The sequence below is a fragment of the Natator depressus genome, chromosome 7 (genome assembly GCF_965152275.1).
Source record: "Natator depressus isolate rNatDep1 chromosome 7, rNatDep2.hap1, whole genome shotgun sequence".
Taxonomy (NCBI): domain Eukaryota; kingdom Metazoa; phylum Chordata; order Testudines; family Cheloniidae; genus Natator; species Natator depressus.
Window position 1 is genome coordinate 88,387,070 of NC_134240.1, and position 17,463 is coordinate 88,404,532.

Genomic DNA, 17,463 nt, shown 5'->3' on the forward strand with positions numbered 1-17,463 from the left:
ACTCCCCAAGAGAGTGGCATCCTCCTGGCAGGGAGACAGACCATGCTGTGACCTGTTATCGCTGGCACTGGGCCCTGCCCCTTGTCCATGCAGAGAGGATTCCAGGGCTCCCAAGCCCTCACCCCTGGGGTTCCCAGAACACCTCTTTGTCCATCTCATGCTAGGTTTGGGAATTCCTCCCCCTTCCCATATCTTCTAACCCCTCGGTTGCAGCAGAGGGATAAGAAGAAGAGGGAAGGGGGAACAGACCCAGTGACCGGTCTGTTTTGAATTCCATATGGAGCCATGTAGATGACACGCTGCAGTTGCTGAATTGCTCATAATTTGAGAACATCTCTTTCCCCCCTTTTTATACACTGACATTTCTTTTCCCTCTGCTGTTATTTATATCTGTATTTGCAGCAGTTAACTCTGATTCAGTCCATGGGCTGGAGACTAGTTCCAGCTTAAAAGTTTGAAAACTGTGGTGAAAATAAAGAAAACTTGAGATGAACAAGAACTGTACAGTGTGTTTAGGAATGCAACCATCTGTAGTAAAAATTTGGAAATGCTAGAGTTGCACTGAGATCATGTCATGATGCATTGCCCTGATACTCTATTCACTGATTTGAATGCTGAAATCCAAGGCTACAAATTGACATCATGTTTACAAAATGTTTTAACCATGTTGAAAGGATACAAGTTTAAACAAAGGCCAACATTCTGAGAGGCTTAATCACAATCAGAACCAAATCCAAATATTTTCACGGTCATTCCGTTCTGTGTTTTTATCTCCATTTCCAAATAAATAACAAAATAATAATAAAAAGATGAGGCAAGTGCTTATATTCTTGATTGGTTTCCACAACTTTAAGTTAATGTTGTATTAGCAGAGACATATTAAACTATTGTAGATAAAATTTTGTCACATTTATGTAAGAGAGAAAAATGAAAACCTCTAGAAGAGTTTTATGTATGTGCGTGCAACGCTCATGGACTGACAGCCCTGGAGACTGAAGTTATCACTTGTCCCCAGAATTGTTTCTGCACATCAACAGCACGAGGGCAAGTTTATTCCTTCAACTATTCTAAAATGCTTTAACCTTGCTAATTAGTTCCACTTATTAACGTGATTTTTAAAATTTACTTATAAACTAAGTATTGTATTCTCACTTACCCATCACGAAGCATGTAGAGCGCCACTCATCCTTTTATAATGCAAAATGCATTGAGGCCTGATCTTCATAGAAGGCTTTGCAATGTTTTATTCTTTGATAAATATAAGTAATACTCAATAGACTTTAACCAAGTATCTGAATACCTAGAATGTATTGCTATCTTTCTTACAGCAATTTGATTGTTTCAATGAGCACTGAATAAACTTTCCACAGTAGGTTTATATAACAAACACAGTAAAAGACAACTTTCTTTTACTAAGGCTTTAAAATGGTTCTTACCCTGAGTAGCTTTATTTGTTTTCATAGACAACTGAAAGTCTGTTGTCTTAGTTTTCTCAGCAAATTATCTTTGTCAACGTAATGCCATTCTCTGTAAATGTAGCTGGCTGTTATGCTGGAGATGGATATCCAGAGGGCTCAATAAAGAGTAGTTCCAACTTATCCTAGCTTGCAGCAAAACAGAAAAATTGCTCCCCTAGCTCTGCAATGTAGAGGTGATTTTTGTACAACTGGTATTGCTGATAGGCATAAAAACTGGAGCAATTATTCTTCTTCTGTTTGCGGAGAAGCAATTTTAGTTCTAACAAAGAGATTTGCATAACTTATAATTTAATGTCTTTAGTTTATGCTTCTCTATTTTATTCATATTTGAAGTTCTTAAACATATGGATCTCAGTTCAGGCTAAGCGTAGCCCCCTCTGAATTCAGTACAGTTACATCTGCATGTTTGTAGTTCATGAAGGGGCAATGGATATATATTTATTTATTTAAAGAATTATGCCTACTCCAAAAAGTGTAATTTGGACACAGAGGACATCTCTTAAACACACAAAACATCTTTCTTTTGTGCATTGATAATCTATTCCATTCTTAACACTATTTTGTTCTCAAAATTTACTTGCGTTTTAGAGCTATTGGGATTATTCTTTAAGAGTCATAACAACCATTGCACATTGTTCATGTGAAACAAATTTTCATTGGCTAAACAAGTCTACTCCTTTATCAAATATTGATTTTTTTAAAAAGCTTGATTGTACATACAAGTTGACTTTTTCACTTTGACTCACTACCTGCTACTGCCTCATTGTTCATGTTTCCTCATAAATACAGTCACTTTCAATTTTTACATTATCTATCTTGGTCTCTCGCTCTCTTTCTGATTCTTCCAGTGGCAAATAAGGCTCTGCTTTCAGAGGAATAAGCAGAACAAAGTTTTCCTTTACTTAGTTCCCTATCAGGATGTAGAGAAAGTTCCTAATTAGCAAGGTTTTATCTATTAACCTCATTTTTTTCTCCAGGGTGGTGGAAGAAGTATGACAGTGCAGGATCACTCTTCCTCATTACACCTAGAGATGATAACTGCATTTATAATTAATTGTTTTCTCTGTCAGTCGCCTGGAATGCATGCTGTTTCAGTTTCTTATTTAGAAGCATCTATATCATAAAATATTACGCTTGTGTAATCTGTGAATTAGTATGCTGCATTAGAAGTAAAATACCTGCTCTGACCTCTCCTTTTATCCCTACCTAATAGTATTTTTCTAAGATTTTTAGGTTTCTCACTTTTTGAACTGAGTTCTCATTCAGCAACTAGATTTTAATTTTTCACTTTCACAAAATATTTGTTACTGTTAAGTTTTGTGTTAGCAAAATGTTACACATCACAGCAGATTTGTTTGTAGGTCTTATAGGTCATGATCCAAATAACAAATAAAAAGAATTGACAAAGGGGGAAGTCAGTGTCTTTCTTACATACACTCCATCCCCCTCAAGGACACTATCTTGCTTGTATCCAAGGTTCATGACTCTGTAATACAGGAGTTCATTGTTCTATGTTGTCCTTCCAACTGGTTTTCTGGGTGGCTTTGAATTATGTAGCTCAGCATGTGACTGAGTTGAGAGCGACTGGGCTGATTGTGCAGCCAAGGTGTGTCTATACCAGGAGTCTTTCCACATGACTTTCCCTGAATCCCTTTCATTCAAATCACATTCTTCTGCTCAGGCCCAGATTAACCAATGTGTACTTGGTGTTCTTACACAGTGCCCCTATCTCAGGAGGCCCCAGTGACTTGTGGGGAGGGAAGACAACTAAACAAAACAAAAGCTAATGAAAAAACTGATTGGCTCTGTGACACCATGTGTCACACAACCACTTACTCAAATTTGGCTTAGTCTCACTGGCCCTCTCCCCATCATCATCATGATGGAGGAGCAGCCAGGCCAAACCACTGTGTTGGGTTGCAACACTGCTCACTCAAGTTTGGGCCAGCCACTCCTCCAGCATGATGGGGGCAGCCATGCCAAACCCGAGTGGCTTGGGGCCATGTGAGTGCAGGATTGGTGCTGGGAGAAAGTGGAGCCACCCTAGCTTAGGGCAGGAGTGGAGCTCTGAGCAAAGTAGGTGGGGATGAATGGGGATGAGTCAGTGGGGGGCTGAGAATGAGTTGTTCATGGGCTATGGGGTGAATGGGGGGTGTTGGAGGGCTGCAGGGTGAAGGGCTGGTGAGCAGGGTGTATGTCAGGGCAGCTGGGATGTGCATGTGGGCTGTCAGGATAAGTGGGGGCTGGTGCAGGGTTGTAGGGGTATTTGGTGCTCAAAGGTTCCATATGTGTGGGGAAAGGATGCGTTGCTTTCTAGTTTATGTAAAGTATGCATGGGGGTCATTTCCATAATGCATTAGACTCCAAAATTATTTAATCCTGGCCTGCTTCTGCTAATAGCTGCATATGTTGCTGGTATTGGAAGAGCAATGGAATACCTCTCTAAACAACAACTGAATTTTGACTTCTGGTTTTGTTCCAACACTCAGCTGATGAACAGAGTTCAGAGATGCTTAAATGTACAACCACTTAGTAGCTCTTCGCCTCATACAACAACTTAACTTATAAGGTTAGGTGCAAAGGGAAGCCACTACGTATTGTTCAGCAGTAGGCAGAAATAGCTTGGAGGAAGTGGGGTTATAAAAGGATGTGAAGAAAACAGCATTGTAACGGTCTCTGGTCCAGTCAGAAATCCAAAGTCATGAAGCAAGTACAACATGGACAGTGCAAGCTACTGCACCAATTTGCTTTCTCATGATTTGGCAAGCTACTTTTGGAGATGAGTAGGCTTATTCATACCAACCAATAACATACCCAGTCTTCGTCCTCTGTTGGATCTGCCAGCAAGATTGCTGATTAGCGTCAGTTGCAATGGTGTTTTTGTGGTGCAGACACTTGTCTACCTGCTCATTTTGAACAGTCTGTAGGGGACAAGACCTCTTAGTCACCATCTCAATCTGTCAAATTTGAGCCGGCAATTCTGGAGTGAAATATTAAGAATCCTATTGCTATCTTGCTCCTTAGAATATATTTATTTGGCATAAGTATTGTAGCTACAAATAAAACAAACAAAAAAAATCTACATTTGCTATGTAGAATACTAATAAAATACTAAAATGCTCTTTTTAGAATTATTCCTGCAAACAATGTGGTCTCTGAGTGACCTGAAACTACAGTTTTAACTGTTACCATTTTAAGAAGTTAAAGTAGTTTCCCATGTAGATGATGCAATAATAATGTAGGATATATAGGTGATCAGATGTCTATCTGTGAAAAACATTGCTCCATGCAGAGGGTTAAAGTGACTACCAAATATAGAGCGATGCATATCTGCAGAAACTAAAAACCGGGGCTGTTTTCCCTTTATTCTGGCATACTACTAGGATCAGGTTGGTAATTTCAACATGAGTTCTCATGATTTCAAGGAACAAGGGGAGAAGGCAAACACTGTTGAAGTTCAGTCCTTTCTGCTATGTTTCTACTTTCAGCTGTCTGCAGCTTCAAGTTTTGTATTTTGGCCTTGAAAGAACTTTGAGTGAAACACAATATAAGAAGAGTAGTCAGTTTTGCTTTAGAGGTATTTGTGGTGAAAGTGAAATCATGGGCCAGCAAAGTACTTGAGAAAAACCATGATAATGACACACTTGGAGACATATAAAGGGGACTCTCCACATCCTCTTTTTGCTCTAGTATTTGCAAACCAAAAGAAAAATTTCAAAATTATGAGCCTAAAATTAGGCTTCCAAAATCATATTTAGGTATCTAAATAAATGGCCAGATTTTCAAAAGTGCCAAGCACTCAGCAGTACCCATTGAGGTCAATAGGAGCTGTTGGGTATCAAAACTTCAATCTGGACACTAATACTTTAGGCACTTAAGTATGGATATAGGAGCTTGTTCACACTCCTATTTTAAAATTTTTGGCATAATTTCCTTTTCTTTAGGAAGAGTTTATGGTATCATTGCTTCCTCACCTAATTTCTAACTTAAATTTTGTACCTTAGGTTGTGAGAACAAATGATTTTTTTCCCAATAAAACGGTCTAATTTGGCCAACATCTCCTCTGAAGTCAAAATGATCTTGGTACATTGAATTCAATAGGCCAGATCCTCTGTATAGAACATAAGTCTTAGGGTGATGGTCAAAAATAGCTTAAGTCTCTCCATAGCACTCCCTGGATTCTGATGGTGCTCTGTGCCGGCCATTACTCCTTCATCATTTTTGAGCTATTCTACGATGCTGTAAGTTATGTTTGGCTACCACAGCTACAAGGGACCAATATTGCATCTGAGGCTTAGAATAGCACAGGATATCTTGATTAAACTCCCTTTTCTCTGCTTCATTGGAAACATGGATATTGAGTTTTATAAGTGCCCCTGTTCTAGCTCTGTGCCACCAAAAGGCAGTTCACCCTTACATTGGTTAAATTACCACTACAGCCAGCTTATGCTGGTGGAGTGCAAAAGACCCTATTTCTTCTCTCATCCTTAAGACTAAAACCTACCCTCCTTTAAACTTTCACAATATTGTGCTAAATATTAATCGAATAAAGAAATATCTGTAGTAGTTCCCTTAGATTAGATTTTCCCAATATGTTGGTTGCGACTAAAATGTGTAGGGTAAGTAGTGTCCCAGATTGCCTGCAAAAAAATATAAATTCAATGCATCTTAAGCTATTTTTAAAGAGATACATAAGCTCTGTAATGGTTTACCCCTTTAAGGCCATTATACTGTAAACTGAGAATCCTCACTAATGGATCAGTGTAGACTAACACAGAATGTAGCCCCATTAATAACATTATTATGGACAAAATCAAAGTGGAAGTATCCATACAAAGAAACTTGATGAGACTGTTCACATTTTGTGACCTATCAACACATGAGGCCCCAAGGTGCTGTTGAGCATTACATGACTGCATTGCATATGCAACTGAATATTTGTTGGAACTTTATTCTCATTCAAAGAAGGTAGGACATTTTGTGAAAAGGACAGTGGCAACTTGTCCCAATGCCAGCTCAAAGGAAAAAAAAGAAAAATGTTGAAATATAATGAAAACTGATTATACAACAATTGATTTGAAACCATAGTGTGTTCTGAACTGCTGGATGCCAAGAGTAGGAAACCTTCAAAGATATTGTGATATTTAGAGACCAAACATCAGTCATGGAAAACATTGGAGAAAAAAAAAAAGACTAGATTTCTCAAATTGGAAATGTCAATATTCACATATATTTCAGGCAACTGAGCCGGTATCTCTACAAATAGCTTCAACGTAAGGTGCACACCTCTCAAAAGCTCTTATCCTTTCCTGCACAATAGATATGACTTTAAAAGCTATTGGAGGCATAAAATATCTACCAAACTGAAAACACTTACTTTGCTGATTATACTTTCATGTCTTATTAATAAGATGACCAAGGATGTCTAAGAACAACAGCTTTCAATTCTCAGGAAAAGTGACTTTTCAGCAAATTATCTTGATAAGTCAGTCAACTGAAGGCTCTGGTGCTAAGCCTGCCCTTGTGAGGTATATTTCTGGTGTTTCTACTGAAGACAATATCCTCTTTTATGCTAGGACACACAACAGGTGAATGCAGATTCAGGACATTTCATGGAGTAGTCAAAGATTCTCACTTTCAGCCGGAGTGATGTGGTGCAGTGCCCATGCATGGTGCCAATGCAACAACTAAGAACAAAATCCTTATTACACAGATCTCAAACATTGTACCTATGTCTCATAGTTTCACTGTTTCATAGACCATCAGGCTTGTGCTTCTAAGAAAGTGTTTAAAAATGTGTGCTACTAGTGAGCTTCAATAAAGGTCATCCAATGAATTCTGGACAGTTTAAATTGCTCTGCAATGGCATGAGTTTCCTGCAGTTGCAACTCCTGTAATACTAATGTGAGGTGGCACTTATTAGATGAAGTACCAGTTTGACACTCTGAATTCAGAGTACACGTGCTCGTTTCTCTGAATGATCAACTATCAACCCTTTCTAAAACCTTCAATAATTTATCTTGGGTGGCATGCTTAGCTTACCTTGATGACATCTAACGAGTGGAGCTGTTCTCTCAGGACAGAATATGAATGATCGGTTCATGCATAATGGGGTAGAAGCATTCATCAGACAGCTTGGAAATTGGTAATACTGAGCACGAGGAAGAAAGGGATTAATTTCTTCTTGCTTCAGACTTCATGAGGGAACTGAATAACCAGTCAAGAATGATCAGGAAATCTCATCAGCAGCCCAGGGAACTTCAGACCCTGCTTAGGACTATTTTCCCAGTGAATCACACCTTCATTCAATCTGATGTTTACTTAGCAGCACTGATTAGGTGTTTCTAGCAGTGTCATACGGGGACTGGTTCTTAGTCTTATGTTATTTAATATTTTTATTAATGAACTGGAAGAAAACAAAACCATTAATGATAAATGTTGCAGATGGCACAAAGATTGCGGGAACAGTAAATAATAAAGAGGATAGGTCTTTGATATAGGGCTTTCCAGGTTGCTCAGTAACCTGGATGCAAGGAAACAATGTGTGTTTTTATATGGTTAAATAAAGTCATATCTAAGAACAAACAAACAATGTAGGTTTGCAGGATGGTGGAACCCTGTCACGGAAAACAGTGGCTCTGAAAAGGACTTGGGGCTCTTGGTGGATAATCAGTTGAACATGAGCTCCCAGTGCAAATCCATAGCCAAAAGAGCTAATGCAATCGTTGGATGTATAAATAGAAGAATCTTGATTACGAAGGTTATATTACCTCTGTATTTGGCACTGGCATGGCCACTAATGGAATACTATGTCCAGTTCTGGTGCTAATAATTCAAGAAGGATGCTGACAAATTGGAGAGGTTTCAAAGAAGAGCCACAAGAATTATTAAAGGAATAGAAAATATGCATTATTGTTATAAACAAGTTGAGCTGCTTGAGTCTATCTAAACAAAGAGAAGGTTAAGGGGTGGCTTGATCACAGACCTACATAAAGAACAAAAATATCTGAGCATAGATGACCCTTCATTCCACCACACTTAAGTATAACAAGTTCCAGTGGCTGAAAATTGAAGCTAGACAAATTCAGACTAAAAGTAAAGAGTAAATTTTTAACAATGAGGATAGCTAGCCATTGGAATAGCTTACCAAGCATTGTGATAAACGTTTCCAGTAATGGAGAATCTAAATGGCTGTTTTTTCCCCAAAAGATATGCTATAGTACAAACAAATTCATTCGGGGAAGTCCTATCACCTGTGGTATACAGAAGGTCAGACTAGATGATCATAGTAGTCTCATCTGTCTTTATAATTTAAGTCTGGGCCATGGCAAGACAAAATGACAGGCCTCTTCTGTGAGAGCTCCCTGCAATTCTCTATCTAGCTAGGAAATCAGCAGATTTTGGTTGTTGCTGAAGGAATGCCTAGATTTAGTTGTCAGAGCCTTGAACATTTTCATCACAATTTCTTTCTTTTATATCGCAAGTCAAGTTACTTTTAATTGGAAGTGATGAAAAAAAGAATTGCATTCACCAGTTGATCACAAGAGACTTAAATCTGTTTATTTCCCTATTTTAACCAGCCGCGGAACACCTTTCATCAGTAAGACAGGTTCATTCATCACATTCATGTGTGAGTGTATTTAAAGTGTTGTACCTCTTATTAAAATTTGCTTTTACAAATTTTATAAGTAGTTATTTCTGGTATGGTTGGGACTGCCAAATTTAATCTGCTCATGGTTAAGTTTGAGGTCCTGAATAGGAGGAGGGAGAGGCATGGGAACAGTGGTTTACAACAGAAAGTCTTTCTTTTAACTTTTTTTCATAAAAGACAAAATATGTCCCTTGGTATATTTTATAATCACCATCAGTAAAACCAGATGAATGTTTACTTTCATCACAGTTATTCAGTCAACCTACTTCCTCAAATAAAGGATTAGCAACTTACTCTCCAAGGTACTTGTTTCAGCTGAATCATTCCCCTCAGACTTATTTTTACTAGCACTTAACTTTCTAGAGTTTTAACAAGTATGTTTACTTATTGTTTAAACACAGAAAAAATAAAAAACTCACAGATATTTTAATAAGATTGTCAGTGGCTATTGTTATAATTTAACTTTATTAGTCAATAATGTCTCCTAAACTGTTCCATGCACCTCAAAATCGTGGATATATACATGTAGGTCTAGCCAAAATGGCTCCAAAAAAGTCAAATGGTGACCTCACATGTCACTAGACTTGAAAGGATATAGAGCTGATTATAGTCATGACTGCTACTCACTTACTAGTGCAATAATGAGAGAGAGAAATTGCATTAAAGTCACTTGTTAGCATTCTAAATGAGATTACATTCACAACAGCTGCCTACAGAAGAAGGTGCATAATTACTACCATTTTAATATGCCAGTGGGAAAGCAAGAGAATGCTTAATAATAATGCTTCCTACTTCTTTCTTAAGGAAAAAGTCTTTCAGGGTGGCAATAGTACCGACCTTACTAGTGCCCCTAATTTAATAAGCAAAGAAAGATGCAGTTACAACTAGGCACCAATCAACAGTTTAGAAGAAGGCTAATGAGAAAGGACAGAGTGAGAAATAATAAGTATAATAAAACAAACAATGACTAGCAATACAGTTACTGTTTTCTTGTCTGTTCATTTGCTGGCTGGAAATGAACAGCATACAAAAGTCAACATTAATAATAACAAACAAACAACTATCTCCTTATTTTCTATTTTAGAAATTCATTGTCTTCTTCTCATTCCCATTCTCTTGCAATGACATATCACCAATTACTTGGGCCACATTGTCTGTGACTGTGAAGAGCATTGGTTTTCCAGGACATTTAACTACCTTTACCTTTCTGTTATTTCTGCCATAATTCTGCTTTTTTTTTAGGCTGGGCATTTTCAATTTTTTTTCTTCCACATAGAGTCTGACATGTCTCATTGGTTTCTATATTACCTTTTTCTTCCATATTCTTCCAATTACCTATCTACCACCACTGCCTTAAGATAGTCTTTAAAACGAAAGTATTCTTTATTTGTTATCTCTTATAGAAACCTTGTGAGTCTATATTTCACAGGTCATCACCATCCTCTTATTTTCAAGATCAGAAAGGGCTGTCAGTGTATTTTACCATCCCTGGTTCTGAATGTGTGAACACAAGTCTGAATGACCTCCTGTAATCTCATTTTACATGACACATTTTTTTTAAAAAGGTCTCATGTATGAAGTAAAAATTTCCCTCACACCTCTCAACACATTTTTGCACAGCATGTTCCTAGAACACATTGTTTTACAGAGGAAAAATGGAAAATGGCAACTGAATTTAACATGGGAATGAGCACCACCCAGTTGCTTGTCAGCTTGTGTTGTGAAAAAAGGACTTTTAGAATCAGGGGCATTCCAATATACATTAACCAGCTATTTCATAGAGTTGAAATTGACCTGTCCAGAAAAATACGTATCTCCAATTCTTATAGAATTCTTTCTGAAGGCTAAACCTGTAAGCTACTGGACATTTTCTTATCTGGTGCAACCACATTTGAAGTTCCAGCATCCTCATCATATAATACATCACCATGGAGTGGGGAAAATAAAGACAAGAACGTGCCATTCTGCGTCCATCCCAATACCAAAGCCATGTTTGGCTCCACACTGTGTCTTTGGCTGAGAATGTGTCTTGGAGCGCAATGGGAGGTCTGGAGTGCAATGGGAGACTACGGAGATACTAAATCCTATGGTAACCTTAGAAAGAGAACTACCCACGTTTTTAAGACCTGAAGTCACATGGTATGATTATCTCAGTCTTTGCTCTCCTAGCCAGACTCTTTGTTATCAAACTTCTGATCCTTGGGGCCCCTGCTTAACCCTCAGAATGTAGCAAGAGAAGGCACTGAGTTAGCCACAGGCTGCACTCTTGTATGAGCTAAAGTAAGTCACAACACAAATGTGGGATGTTTCTACTAGAACAAAGTCGGAGATGAATGTCATGCACAAGTGAGACATTTTCTTCCTTTCTTCTTCAAATTCATAGTGCACTGAATAATCATCATAAAAAGACTTAAATTAATGCATAAAACAAGCAGCTTCATCAGGGGTTCAAACCAAACAAATGAAATCACTGTCAGTGAAGCTCATTGTCGGACTTTCCTAGCAGAAGTAGAAAGTGAAACAATGGAATGATAAAGTGGACGATGCCAAAACAGTTTGTATCTATTAGCTGCCATCAGCCTCCCCAACATACAGAAGAGGGAGCGTTCATTATACTTCGGTGACAACTTGATTACTGAAGTTCCTTTTGTTTCATATGGGAAAATATTCTCTCATTTTCATGAGTTTAAAGAGCTTGAGTGGAGGAATATGTATTGCAGACACAACACAACTTAAGAAGTTAGAAACTTGGCTTTTCTTTTTTATAAAGTCCTTCCAGCAAAGAAAACCTCAACTCTGCTGAAATGCAAAGAATGAAACACATACCAGGGTACAACATATCCATGCTACAAATATCCAAAATTTGGAAAAAGGGGACTGAATTAATAAAACTGAAATATTTTAATAATGTTTTTCAGTCAAGACCCCCCTATGAAACTGATAACTGATCTAAGTGTACTCAAGTCAAGCATTAATAGCTGTGTAAATATTCTGAAGCTTTTAAATTCTAAAATTGTCTTACTTTTGACAGTTGCTGTCCGGGTGCAATTGTAAAGGATGGCTAGCTCCCCAAATACTTTGCCAGGTCCCATGGTACACAGTTTCACACCTTCTTTTGTCACTTCAACCTTTCCATCTGTGGGGGAAAAAATTCCATTTTAAGTTGCAAGCTTCTTTCTCAGCTATGTTCTGAAAATTTGTTCTAGATAAAATGTAATTGAGAGTACCAGAACCCTTTAATTCTAAAACTTATTTAAAAGTATGTTACAGAAAGGGAATTATATCATAATCCTTGGAAACAATTATTTTATAAATAAAGCTTATAAAGAGGTATTGATTATTGAAGTTTCTTAATGGAGACAAAAGCTTAATGGCACACTAGAACAATATGTAGTTTATTTTACGTAAGCCTTTCAAGTGAAATTCTCTCAGATGTTTTGTATTAAAAATCAGGAGATTCACGTTTATCATCATACATGAAAAACATATTGACTAATTTTGCTCTATTTTAACAGAAAAAGTAATCCTTGGAAACATTCATCCATGAATAAGGCAGCTATCATCAAAAGGAAAATTACTTTGACTCATGGTCATTATTTAATTCACATCTTAGAGTATCTTTTCTTTCTCGGGCAAGTCTGCTTTATCTGCTTACCAACAGTACTCATATAGTAGGAATATACGGAGTATTTAAAAGAAAGGGCTGCAGAGAAAGAAAGGAGGTCAGTGCCAATTTATATTCTTCGAACAATTACAGAGAAAAGACTGCCAGAGGAGGAAAATTGAAAGAAAACAGCCACATCACCTACTATATGCATACTGGTTTAAAAATAGTGTTGAAGTACGATTCATAAGGGACAACATGAAAAGTAAGTATAGTAAAATGTGGGGGAAATGCATGGGTTATTATGCCCAGTGTTGCCATTTATAGTGAGACAAAAGCTCACAAGAAAGGGAAACAAGACACCAGTGAATACTGAAGAAAAAAAGACGCAACCAACCAAAAACCCCAACCACACCTACACACACACACTCACGCATGCACACGCGCGCACACACACACACACACACTCCTTAACTATTGCTCTCTTTCTGGAGTAGGGTTCTACAAATGTAGCTTTCTTCCCCCCAATTCCACAGGCAAAAGCCTTTCTACAGAATGTCTGCTGGCAAGAATTAGTGAAATTTCATATGCATCATGAAAATTCTGGTGCAACAGGCATGAGTGGCATCATGAACTATAATTTATATGAGAAGTTACATCGCATTCCCCCCACCCGGTCATTAAAACACAGTTAAGGTTGAATGTGAATTTTATGGGAATCAATATATAGTACCCTTGCAAAAATATTACACAGTTTACAAAACTTCTAAACCTTTAAAAAATAATGAGGAAATTATTATTGCCCAGCTTATCTGAGTAGTTCACTTAATCATCTCCCTGCCTTTGTGGGGGCCTCAGGCATTGGTGCACCTTGCTCCCTCCCATTCTCTGCCTGTGACACATAATAGTCTACTCTTCTATATGTCATAATACTTTGGTCTAATTTTGGTTGTTGGGTTAAGTGCTCAGATGCTGGGTGGTGGTGGTGGCCTGCGATATATATAGGAGGTCAGTCTAGATGATCTAGTGGTCCCTGCTGGCCTTAAACTCTATGAATGAATAGACAATTCCATATTGCCATTCAACTCTTCATCACTCATGAATTACTGAATAAAATCCTCTGGTCTGTGTTTTGCAGGTGGTCAGACCAGATGATCTTAATGGTCTCTTTTCACAAAATCTACACTGCCCATCTTTGAGAACCACTTCCACTTGGCTGAATAGGCTGCTGTGATCGAGAGCTGCCATGCCAAAAGGGGGCTCAGATACACTCAATGAAGCCACACCAGATGTAAGTATAACCGGTTTTATTGTCAAAATACAATAAGCTACCCAGCCTTCACGCGTTACTAAATACATGCTTTCCAGCACGCAAGCAGGCAAGCAAGAATCAGTGCTTATGCCCCTTCTGCTACAGACAATCCCGGACCCTCTAGCTTGCCCTTGAGGGCTCATAGCAGGCACTGCTCCAGCATGGGGAATTCCTGGGCACCCACATAGCCAAGGTCCGCAGGTGAGTCTGTTCGTCTAAAGCAATTCTCATAGCCATTTTTATCATCATCTCTTTCTCGGGGGCATACACATCCACAAGCAGGCTCTGGCAGGAAACACTATTGCTTTCTATTCCCACACTTAACACTCTTGGGCCTTGCTTATCTCTTCACTTCTTTATCCAGTTGGAGTGGCTGCAAGCCAGCCCGGCCAGTCAAGGACAGCTCACTACTAGCTCCATCCGGACTATTGTGTAATAACAGGCCAAGGTAACTTGTGATCAGGCCCAATAAGAGCACCCTATTATTAAGCAAGATTTTCCAGATAGGAACGATGTTCAGAAGCTCTTCCTCATCAAACCATGCAGCTTCCACATTGTGAGATTGCAGAGAGCTGAATGCAAAACCTGACTGGGACAGTGAGTCGGGAAGTTGGGGTAAAAGGGGAAGGGATACAGGAGCTGAACTGATAACATGAGGAACTGGAGAACCAACATTGCCTGAGCCATGATGGAGCAATGAGAAAGAGCTTGACATGGTCCAAGTTCAGCTTGAGAAATGCCTGTGGGATGATCAGAATGGGAGGGGAAACCACACAGTAGTGCTGATTCTCAGCTCAAGCGAAAAGCATCAGTCAAGGAGCTTGGACTGAAAACTCTTCAGGAGCAAAACAACAGCCTTTCTTGTCATCTCTCATGGTGAACAGGTCAATCATCAGGATTCCCCTAACTGAAAAATGGTCTGCAGGACACGGGGCTTCAGAGACCACTAGTGATTCAGGTGGAAATTTCTGCTGAGGTGAACCTCCAGGTGATTCTGATTCCCCAGTAAATGATTAGCAAAGAAATAATATTTTCCCTGAAGCAAGAAAGGAAGTCTTGATTGCTTCTTGTTGCAGCACACTGGAGTCTACTCCCCCTGGTCTGTTCACATAACTCACTACAGTGGTATTGTCGGAGAGTATGAAAACTAAGTTCCTGCTGTGATCATCAAAGATCTGACAAGCATTCTAGATGGCATGAAGCTCAAAGATCTGTTCTGACCACAGGCCTTGAACTGTCAGAGATCCCAGATTCTGTCCCTCACCTAGTAAGGAGGCATCGGTGACCATAGTCCTGGCTGGTGGGAACTGACTGAAAGGAATGCCCTCGCATACATTGTAAATTGTCTGTCACAGTAGGGAGTCCAGGACTGGCGGGGAAGTTGGACCTGTGCAAGGGATGATGAATCAGATGATAGACTGATTTTAGCCACATCTGAAGAGGATGCAGGCACAGCCTGGCATATTGGACTACTTGTGTTCACACAATCATATGGCCTACCCAGCTGTGGTTTAGGGTTAAGACTGCAGCTCCAGACACAGGTGGCAAATTGCCTGGAATTGCTCAGCTAGTAGAATTGCTCTTGAGCTTAAGTTTAGCAGGGTCACAATTAACTCAATTCTTTGAGTTGGAACCAGAGCTGACTTCCCACTGTTTAGGCCTAGATGATCAAGTAGGCATAGCGTGAAGTGAACATGACAGAGGACTTCTTCTCTGGACTTTTCCCTCATCCAGATGCAGGAAGATATGAATTCCCCTCTTCCTGAGATATGCTGTTATCATAATCATACACTTGATAAAATCCAGGAGGTGCAAGACAGACTGAAAGGCTGCAAAGTGTCCTGCTAGTGCTGGCCAGCCATGACGAGCGTGAGTAACTGCCTGAAACTAAGAAGGATTGCTACGTGGAAATAAGCATCCTGAAGGTCCAGGGCAGCAAACCAGCCGTTGTGATTTAAAGCTAAGGAGGATAGTTGTTAGGGTGATGTATCTGATGTATTTGTTGAGATCACGGAGATCAAGGATAGTTCTTATCCCTCCCTGGGCTTTGGGATCAGGAAATACCAGGAGTAGAACTCCCATCCCCAATGCTGAAGGCAGACCTTCTCTACAGCCCCCAATGTCACTGGAGACTGAACCTGCTTGAGAAGCAGAATCTTGTAAGAGGGGTCCCCGAAGAGGAATGGGGTATGGGGGGTAGAGAGGACAGATGGAGAGGAACTGTATGGCATAACCCAATCTGGCGGTGCTTAGAATCCAGGTTGTTCATGGTAATTGAGTCCCAAGCAAAAATGAGCCAGCCAGTCCCCCAAGAAGGGACAGACAAGGAGAGGTCACCACTCCTGTCCAGGACACGAGTCAAAATGGGCCCTTCCTGAATGCCAGGGGATGGGGTGTGGGGGGGATGGGGGAGGCCAGCTGGTTAAACCCAGAACCAGAGGACATTCTCCTCTGGGATCTGTGGCCATTCCTGGAGTAGCCCCACTGCCTTACAGGAAGGGAGGACTGTCCAAAGAAATTCTGCAAGCGGTATTGCTGCGGTTGCTCCTATCGTGGCGTTTCTTCACAGCTGGAGTATATACTCCCAAAGAACACAAAGTAGCTCAGGAGTCTCTAAAAGAGTGCAGTGTTTCATCTTTTTTTCTGAAAACAAAACTCGTCCATCAAAAAGTAAATCTTCAGTTGTCTGCTGCACTTTGGGAGCAATGCCTAAATACTACAGCAATGAGGCCCTCCTCATTGTCACAGCCAATTCTTAATTCTGGATGAGGCATCCGCCACATCCAGAACCCACTGCAACGAGGTCTTGGCCATCATATAAGCCTTGTAAAATTAATTCCCTAAACTCTTCGCTGAGGCTTCTGGCAACTTATCCACAAGTTTAGATATGGCCACCCAATTAACAAAGTCCTATTTAGGATGCAATACCTGCTGGTTCGCAAAGCACATCTGCAGGGAAGAAGAGGTATAAATCTTTCTTGCCATCAAGTCCATCCTCTTGGACTTTTTGTCATTAAGTGTGGATTTATACCAGGGGTCTCAAACTCAAATGACCATGAGGGCCACATGAGGACTAGTACATTGGCCCGAGGGCCACGCCACTGACTGTCCCCGCCCCCACTCCACCCCTTCCGTGAGGCCCCGCCCCTGCCCCACCTCTTCCCACCCCTTCCCTGCCCCCATTCCAACCCCTTCCCTGAATAGGAGTCAGCGGGGTCAGGATAGCAAGAGGTCAGAGTCAGGAGACAAACTGGAGGGTCAGAACCAAAAATCAGATGCCAGGAAATCAAGACAGGAGAGCAGAACAGGGCACAGAGTCCAGAACAGAGTGGAGCCAATTTGTTCAGACAGCTACCTTTTCCTGCTACTGACTTAAGGAGGGCCAGCAGGCCAATCAGCTGCTCTGGGACTGGCAAAA

General features: G+C 40.0%; 1 protein-coding gene across 4 annotated transcripts in view; it reads right to left on the minus strand.

Annotated features, from left to right (window-relative positions):
- PRKG1 (protein kinase cGMP-dependent 1) overlaps window positions 1-17,463 on the minus strand; it is an 860,241-nt gene that overhangs the window by 506,545 nt on the left and 336,233 nt on the right. For all 4 annotated transcript variants that reach the window (XM_074959000.1, XM_074958999.1, XM_074959001.1 and 1 more), the window contains exon 3: window positions 12,152-12,265. In XM_074959000.1, coding sequence (XP_074815101.1) covers window positions 12,152-12,265 — 114 coding nt within the window. The remainder of the gene's footprint in view (window positions 1-12,151; window positions 12,266-17,463) is intronic.